The sequence below is a fragment of the Nematolebias whitei genome, chromosome 6 (genome assembly GCF_014905685.2).
Source record: "Nematolebias whitei isolate Nwh7 chromosome 6, NemWhi1, whole genome shotgun sequence".
Lineage (NCBI taxonomy): Eukaryota > Metazoa > Chordata > Actinopteri > Cyprinodontiformes > Rivulidae > Nematolebias > Nematolebias whitei.
In genome coordinates this window covers 894,761-904,323 of record NC_056503.1, presented here as the reverse complement: position 1 = coordinate 904,323, position 9,563 = coordinate 894,761, and the positions used below count along the sequence as shown (strand labels likewise).

General features: G+C 42.7%; 1 protein-coding gene across 1 annotated transcript in view; it reads left to right on the top strand.

Moving 5' to 3' along the window:
* akap1b (A kinase (PRKA) anchor protein 1b) overlaps positions 1-9,563 on the top strand; it is a gene marked incomplete at its 5' end in the record, with an annotated part of 106,718 nt that overhangs the window by 85,036 nt on the left and 12,119 nt on the right. The window contains 3 exon segments of the mRNA XM_037677356.1: positions 1,327-1,394; positions 3,883-3,956; positions 4,031-4,096. Coding sequence (XP_037533284.1) covers positions 1,327-1,394; positions 3,883-3,956; positions 4,031-4,096 — 208 coding nt within the window.

The window sequence follows — 9,563 nt, the reverse complement described above, 5'->3', positions numbered from 1 at the left end:
AGCAAGGTCGTACCGTGTAAGCTGCAGGCGTGGTATCCAGACAAGGGCAAGACAAGGCGTGGAGTCGAGAACAAAGCTGTGGTCATGAACAAAGAAACTGTGGACGAGGACTGCTGGATAATTTACTTGCTGTGAGGCTTTCAATAATCTGGCACCTTGCTGTGGCAAAAGTTGAGTTTATAAGGGCTGGCAACAGGTGTAGAGCATAAGCACTGATTACTGTGAGCAGGGAGGGTCAGGCAGACAGGCTGCACAGGGTTGATTGACAGGCAGCTAGAAATGACAGAGGGGAACTGGCCAGAGTAGAGCATAAACCCAAAGCTGATCAGAGGAGCAGAACATGATAAATGTGTGGCAGGGGTCCAAACATGACAGATTCATGCTCAATGTAAAACCAGCTATTCCGTCCCAGCGAAATGCAGCTAATTTGACCATTAAAGTTAATTTATTAAGTAAAAGTTCAACTGAGACACACCTTTGCTATAATTTCGAGCAAACAAATAATTGTTTAGGTGTTTGTTAAATTTCGAAGAAACGAGCAGCGTTCCTCCTTCCTTTTTTGTCCTTCCTCTGCTCGCTCCCGGGAGCACCGAGCCAGCGAATACTTTTGAAATACAGCTTATTTGACTGTCAAAGTGCATTTATTAAGCAAAAGTTAGACTGACGCCCACTTTTACTATAATTTTGAGCAAACAAATGATTGTTTTTAGGTGGTTATCTTGTTAAATTTGCACAGCAACTCGTCGTGTGCACGTGTTTATTTCCGCGTATCGGCTTTTGAAATACTGCTGATTTGACCATCAAATTGTATTTATTAAGCAAAAGTTCGACTGAGACACACATTTACTATAATTTCGAGGAAACAAATAATTGTTTTCAAGTGTTAATCTTGTTAAAGTCTTCACATGCACGCTCCCGCAGCCACCATTTGGCAGTCCATCGATTTTTGGCACAACACCGGCCCACATTTCCAGGTTCGGCCCACATTTCCGGTTTTTCACCGCTGATGCCTAACAAACATGATGCGTCGGCGGTGACGCATAATAGATGTGACGTATACGGTGAAGCAACATATTTATGGATTTTTCCACTTATTTAGACATATCTAGATTGATGTGACTTATAGAGTGGTGCAACGTGTACGTCGAAAAATACGATATGTATTAAAGATGTGCACACATGTCTCAGCTGAATGTTGAGATCATTGTTGGTGAGGTGGTGTTAAACCTCACCCCTCTCAACAGGAAACACACAGTGGACGTTTGATTGTTGACACATGCATGTCCACATTATATTTCTTAACCAGAGTTTTTGTTTCTCCTCTAGGTCTGATTTTGTAACACTTCCATTTCAAGGAGCAGAGGTCCTGCTGGACAACATCGCCCCACTTCCAGGTATACCAGGAATGTAATTTAAATATTCTCCATGTAACTGGGGGTAGGGGGTTGTAGGTAGTTTATTGTATCATCTTTCTTTGATGTTTGACTTTAAAATTTGTGACTTTCAGATTTGTCTGGTTCTTCTATATATTTGTCATAATTAAACAGAAGTACATTAATTTTGTGGGGTCATCCCACCATCATTCCTTCCAGTCAGAAAGTATGATCATGTGGCAGATTTATTAGAACTTTTTTATAGACATTTTTAGAGACGGGTGTTACCATGATGACCATAATGAGCCACAGGCAGCAGCATAACATAATTTTCAATCTTGGTTCTCTATATTTCACATAGAGTTCAGACAAAAGTTTGACCATTTTCTTTCTGAGCTGAGATTATTGCAAAGTTAAGTTGGCGTTTTGGGCAGCCGTTGCATTGATGCCTCTATAAACATTTACCGTAATTGTCGGACTACAGAATGCACCTGTCTCTTAAGCCGAACATATTAATATAAGATAAATCAAATTTTGTACATAAATAAGACGCCCCAGCTATTAAGCCGCAGACATCCACCATTCATTATATGAATGTGTGCCCGGCTCCTTCAGTGCTGTTTTCTTGTTGTAGTACAAGAATCAGCCACTTGATGGCGTTCACAGAATATAGCTTGCTTCAACATACGCTCATACTGCAAGATGATTACGAGTATTCATGAAGCTTCGCTGTCTGACTCATGGTTACAATCATTATACCTTCAAAATGAACACAATAACTATCTAAGCATAATCACAGGACTGAACAGTGCCATGCACCTACGTAACTGAAATTATTAAAAAATTATATACCAGGAAATATTACACAGAAATCTTAACGAGGTCATGTGACCGGATGTCAAATAGTACCAGTAAAATGCTGTAAATATTCATTAAATTACTGGTAGTACCATTGATTTTTATTGTTAAACAGTATTGGTATCAGCTGCTGTTTTTAAATGTACTTTCTAAATGGTGCAAAGAGAATAACCTTCACATCAATGTGAAGAAGACAAAGGAGATGATTGTGGACTTCAGAAGGACCAAAAACATCTACACCCCCCTGAACATAAGAGGATCTGTGGTGGAAGTGGTCTCCAGCTAAAGTACTTCGGTGTGCACCTGAACAACAACCTCAGCTGAAGCAACAACACCACCAGCCTGATGAAGAAAGCTCATTGGAGACTCTACTTCCTCAGACGGCTGAGACGAGCTGGTCTGGAAGCTCAGTCCTCACCTCCTTCTACAGGTGTGCAGTGGAGAGCATCCTGTGCTCCAGCATCATCGTGTGGCATGGAGGCTGCACAGCTGCAGAAAGAAAAGCTTTGCAGAGAGTGGTGAAGGCTGCACAGAAAATTATTATTATTTTTTTTTTATTATTAACCTTGATTTAACTAGGCAAATCCCATTGAGGTCACAGATCTCTTTTGCAAGGGAGGTCTGGGCCTGAAGGCAGCCGAGCATGCATGTTTTTGGTCTGTGTGAGGAAACTGGAGTACCTGGAGAAAACTCACGCAAGCACGAGAAGAACATGCAAACTCCACACAGAAAGACCCCAGGTCCAACCGGGGATCAAACCCAGGACCTTCTTGCTGTGAGGCAACAGTGCTAACCACTGAGCTGTCATGCTGCCCTTTTTTTAACCCTTTTTGTGATTTTATCTACCTGGTTGATTGAGCTTTCAAACCTTTTTCTGAACCAATTTGGCCAGATTGTCCTCGGGTTGTTTCTGTAAGTAGCAAGTTGGCCGTCTGGCCTAAAACATTTGATTGTTATGTATGATGATTGATTGTTTTGGATGGATGGTCTCCTTTTTGCCTGTGTAAAGCCAGTTTCTGTGAATTCCACAGAGGGCTGGATTGAAGCACATCCAGGAAGTGCTGTTTATAAGACAGATCTGGGTTGGCAGGCCTCAGACTGAACTTTTTCGAATGAAAGGCAAAATATTTCTCCTAAAAAGAAACTGTCCAGATGACATGATTTAACTTTTTTTTTCTGTCATTTGTGTTCACTGTTATTTATAAAGCCACTGTTGTGTATGGGCGACTGGCTAAATGGTTAGAGCAGTCGTCCTCCAATCCAAGCGTTGGGGGTTCGAATCCACCCCCAACTTGGGCAAAACACTGAACCCCTCATTGCTTGTGTCCTTCAGTGTATGAATGTGATAACGCTCTGATTAGTCTCATTATAATGATTTGTTCAATTAGCTTTGTAGAGATATAGTAGAATGCTGTATGAATGGGAAAATGAGGCACAGATTGTTGTAAAGAGCTTTGAGTGTCTTGATAAGATAAAAAGGTGCTATTTTAAGTACAGTCCATTTATCAAATTTTTCCTTTGTTTTTACTATTTAACATGAACAAAGGAGCTGTAATTGTTTGCAGAGAGCCGTACAAACAGATTTGACATCAGGCAACGTGTTCAAGGAGTATATACCGCACTAATCCTTGACATGTAATTTCTTCATCAGGGGAGGATCGTTTCTTAGCTGAAGCTACATCAGCTTTGGAGGAAATGACTAGAGGTGTTCCTTTGCTAGCGCAGGTGAGACTGCCTTTACCCCTGCAGGTCCGCAGAGTGACTCAGTCAAAGCTAACTGTATTTGTGTTTTCTGTAAGGTCTCAAACTACGATAACAACACGGGTCTTCCACTTATCCACCTATGGAACATGGTTGGAGAGGAGGTATGTTTGGATTTACTTTTAAGTTACTTTGATAATGTACTTTTTAAAAATAAACTTTCAGGTTTACAACTATAGCGTAAGGTTAGTGGTAGGCCACGGAAACTGACGAAGCGGGGTCAGCGGATGCTGAAGCGCATAGTGCGAAGAGGTCGTCAACTTTCTGCAGAGTCAATCACTACAGACCTCCAAACTTAATGTGGCCTTCAGATTAGCTCAAGAACATTGCGCAGAGAGCTTCATGGAATGGGTTTCCATGGTCGAGCAGCTGCATCCAAGCCATACATCACCAAGTGCAATGCAAAGCATCGGATGCAGTGGTGTAAAGCACGACGCCACTGGACTGTAGAGCAGTGGAGGCATGTTCTCTGGAGTAACAAATCCCACTTCATCTTGCAATCTGATGGATGAGTCTGAGTTTGGCGGTTGCCAGGAAAACGGTACTTGTCTGACTGCATTGTGCCAAGTGTAAAGTTTGGTGGAGGGGGGATTATGATGTGGGGTTGTTTTCCAGGAGCTGGTACTTTGCCCCTTAGGGTGCATTCACACCAGCCCTGTTTAGTCCGCTTTAATCGAACTCTAGCTCGTTTTCCTAGAAAGTTCGGTTCTTTTAGGGAGGTGTGAACGCGCCATCGAACTCTGTCACGGAACAAAAAGGCGAACTCTGGCCCGGGCTAAAACCTAGGTCTGGGTCCGGTAGAAAAGAACTCCAGCGTGGTTCTAGTACAGTGTGAATGTAAACAGACTGGGCCCTGCTCCACAAGCAAGAAGTGGAGGACAGCGCAGGGCAAACAAACACGCATTTCTCTTACTTCATATGGAGCCGTCAGCTGCCTTGTGTGAAAAACAATATTCTCCATGGTCTTCTGCCTCATCTTCTGCTCATGCTGAGTCCATTGTTGAAAAATGACAAAATATAACTCCTTAAACTGCTAAAACTTGATACCACTCTGTTTTTGTTTTTATTTCCAGAAGAAGAAGACGACGTGTCTTCAGAGGTTTTTGAGTTTCTTTCAGTAGTTCTTGGTGCAGCGCCATCACAGGCGAGCGGGGTAATAGGTTGGTTCAGCAGGTTGACTCAACTGCACAGTGCAGTGTGAATGCAAACGCACCAGCTCAAATGTAACAAAATGTCATGAATATTGGTCCCGAACCGAACCGAGTCTACCGGACTATCAGGTGTGAAAACAACCTTAGTTCCAGTGAAAGGAACTCTGACTGCTTCAGCATACCAAGACATTTTGGAAATTCCATGCTCCCAACTTTGTGGGAACAGTTTGCAGCTGGCCCCGTCCTCTTCCAACATGACTGTGCACCAGTGCACAAAGCAAAGTCCATAAAGACATGGATGGCAGAGTCTGGTGTGGATGAACTTGACTGGCCTGCTCAGAGTCCTGACCTCAATCTGACGGAACACATTTGGGATGAATTAGAGCGGAAATTGAGAGCCAGGTCTTCTTGTCCAACATGAGTATGTGACCTCACAAATGCGCGTCTGGAAGAATGGTCAAAAATCCCCATAAACACACTCCTAAACCTTGTGGACAGCCTTCCCAGAAGAGTTGAAGCTGTTCTAGCTGCAAAAGGTGGACCGATGTCATATTGAACCCTATGGATTAGAATTTGACGCTGAACTAAATGTGGTCAGATGGTGGTGTCCATCAGAGGCACGCAGTCGTGGAACACACTGCCAGTTTCCATCAGGAACACCTACTCCAGCTTTAAAAACTCTTTGAAACTTTGGCTGAAAACTAACCAGAGGTGCACTCGTGTAGATTACTTTATTTTCTTATGGCATCATATCTTTTATTGTAATTTCATGTTGTGTTATGTGTTATATATGTGATGTTTGTATTATTCTCTACTCTTTTGTTCTATTCAATTTAGTTTATTTATATAGCGCCAAATCACAACAAAGTTTTCTCAGGGCACTTTACAGAAACATTCACATAAAAGCCAATTAGTAAAGTTCTCTATCTAAGGAATCCAGCAGACAAGTTGAATCTTGGCTTCGTTGCAGTCTCCCATCCTGAGCAAGCACAGTGGCAACAGTGGAAAGAAAAACTCTCTTTTTAAAAGGAAGAAACCTCCAGCAGAACCAGGCTCAGGACAAGAGACCATCTGCTTTGACCGGCTGGTTTGAGAGGACAGGAAGGAGAGACAGACAAACACAGAATGGTAGGTCCAGATATAGGTCCAGGTGTTCCTGAAAGACAAAAAAACACATGTTAAGGATAGAAAAAATAATTACAAATACAAAACAGGTTGAGCAGAGTAAATAAAGACAGTACAGTATAGTATAGTACAGTATAGTATAGTATAGTATAACTATAGGATTTAGCAAAAAGGAAAGTCTTGGGCCTAGTCTTAAAACCGGACAATGTGTCAGCCTCACGGACAGAAACTGGAAGTTGGTTCCACAAGAGAGGAGCCTGATAACTGAAAGATCTGCCTCCCATTCTGTTTTTGTAAATTCTAGGAACCACAAGTAAACCTGCAGCCTGAGAGCGAAGTGCTCTGTTAGGAAAATATGGAACAATAAGATCTGTAATATAAGATGGAGCCAGGTTGTTGAGAGCTTTGTAGGTTAGAAATAGGATTTTGAATTCAGTTCTGGATTTGACAGGGAGCCAATGGAGAGAAACTAAAACATTGGTTACGTACTGTAACACCAGATTCTATGAGTATAGGCATAGCCCTTTAAGGCTGTCGCTAGTGGGTTTATCCCGTCATGCAAAAACATCGCACTGAAAAAATTTAGTCCACGCCCACCTGTTGTGTGGGCCCCACCCGGTCCGTATAAATTACGTTAAGAGCGGGTAAAAGGCTCCCAAATAGCTTTTTTTGTTCAGCCATTTAGGAGCCAATGAGGCCCGACGCTTAAAGGGCTACGCCTATACTCATAGAATCTGGAACAGTACGTAACCAATGTTCTATTTCGTATAGGCGTCGCCCTTTAAGAGCTGTCGCTGGTGGGTTAAAGGCGAAGCAAGATGTAGTCTCTGCCTCACTGGGTCCATTCGAACACCATATGAAGCGCCCGCTTGCCCAAAAAAAAAAAAAAAAACTTGTTACTCAGCTCTCCATGTGCATAATTACGCGCACCATGCACAGACGCGCGCTGCGTAGATACGAGTTCCGACTGCATGAACGCCCCGGAAAGGTTTCCAATGGGAAAGAGGAGAGGCTGAAAAGGCCGTGAGCAGAGCAGATCCACGGCTCTTCAATATGAACAGATTAATAATAAGTGAACTGATTATTAATCAAATAAACTAATTGATGACAGTAGTCATGAACTGATTAGTGACCATAGAACAAGAACAACAGTCACAACCTGTGACTGATAACAACATCTCACACTGTAAATGCATGCAGTCAGATGTGAGTTTAAACGAGATTCCATGAAACAATAATATTCATTCTGTTAATAATAATAATAATAATCATTTTATTTAAAAAGCGCCTTTCATGACACCCAAGGACACTTTACAGTAAGAACAAAGATCAGCAGGAATAAATTACATAAAGAATATAAAATACATACAGAATATAAAATGCGTAAAGAATATAAAATACATACAGCAAAGTTAAGGATAAGCGAGTCTAAAGAGATGTGTTTTCAGAGCAGTCTTGAATATAGAAAGAGAGGTGGTGTTTCTTAAGTCAGGGTAGAGAGTTCCAGAGATGAGGGGCAGAGCAGGTGAAGGTCCTGCTCCCCATGGTGGAGAGGCGGGCAGAGGGTACATGGAGGTGTAGTGAAGAGGAGGATCTGTGAGAGCGAGAGGGGATGGAGATGTGTAGGAGGTCAGATGGGTACGGAGGGGCAAGGTTGTAGATAGCTTTAAAAGTGAGAAGAAGAATTTTGAAGACGATGCGTGATTTTACCGGGAGCCAGTGGAGTTGCTTCAGGACTGGAGTGATGTGGTTATAGGAGGAGGTTTGAGTGATGACACGGGCAGCTGAGTTCTGGAACAATTGCAGCTTCTGGAGAAATTTGTTGGGGAGGCCATAAAGAAGGGAGTTGCAGTAGTCAATCCGAGAAGTCACAAGACTGTGCACAAGGATAGCTGTGGAGCGGGGTGTGAGAGAAGGGCGGAGACGGTTAATATTTCGGAGATGGAAATAGGCAGACCAAGTGACTTTGTAGATGTGTGAAGTGAAGGAGAGAGTGGTGTCGAGGATGACACCAAGACTCTTGACCTGAGGCGAGGGGGGTAGCAGGGAGTTGTTAAGGGGGATGAGAAGATTTTCTGATTTAGAAAGAGTTTTTGGTACCGACAAGAATGATTTCTGTTTTGTTACTGTTTAGTTTTAGGAAGTTGTTAGAAAACCAGTGATTTAGCTCATTGAGACAGTCGGTGAGGATGGAGGGTGGGTGGGTGGAGTTTGGTTTTGTTGATAGGTAGAGCTGTGTGTCATCAGCATAACAGTGAAAATGGACACCAAATTTACGGAAGATGTGACCTAGAGGAAGGAGGTAAATGATGAAGAGGAGGGGTCCGAGGACAGAGCCTTGGGGGACACCCGTGGAGACGGGAACGAAAGGATTTGAGCTGAATGAATTGAGTGCGGTCAGAGAGATATGATTTGAACCAGTCTAACGGAGTACCTGAGATGCCAATGGAGGTTAGTCTGTTGAGGAGGATAGAATGACAGATTGTGTCGAATGCAGAACTTAGATCCAGTAAAATGAGGATAGACAGAAGAGCAGAGTCAGCAGCAAGAAGAAGGTCATTAGTTATTTTTATTAGAGCTGTTTCTGTGCTATGGTGGGGGCGAAAACCAGATTGAAACGCTTCATAAATGTTATTGTTGGATAGGTGAGAGTGAAGTTGACTAGCAACGGCTTTTTCCAAGAACCTTGGAAATAAAGGGCAGATTAGAGATTGGACGAAGATTACTGAAATTGGTAAAGTCAAGACCTGGTTTCTTGATGATGTGGGTGATGGCCGCAGATTTGAAAGCTGTGGGAACAATGCCAGAGGTTAGGGAGGAGTGGATGATGTTAGTGATGATGGGGAGCAGAGACGGGAGACAGGATTTAACAAGAACTGTGGGAAATGGATCAAGCTGACAGGATGAGGACTTAGACTTGCTGATAATGTCAGCAATGTCATCAGCAAAGGGGAGGGAGAAGACAGAGAAGGGGAGGGAGGGAGGGGGGAGTTCAACATAGATGCTGGGGGCGGCATTAGGTCCAAGGTGTTTATGAATTGAAAGAATATTTTCATTGAAATAAGACATCAGAGAGTTGCAAAATTCTGTGGAAACCATGTGAGAGGGTAATGAGTTAGGAGATGAGACTGAACGGTTAAGGATAGAGAACAAAGTCTTTGAATTGCCAACAATGGAACTGATGATGTCAGAGAATTAGCTGGATTTGGCTTGAGAAATACTGTTCTTATACTGGATGACGTAGTTCGCATAGAGTTCCTTGTGAATTGAGAGACCAGATTTCTTATAGAGTCGC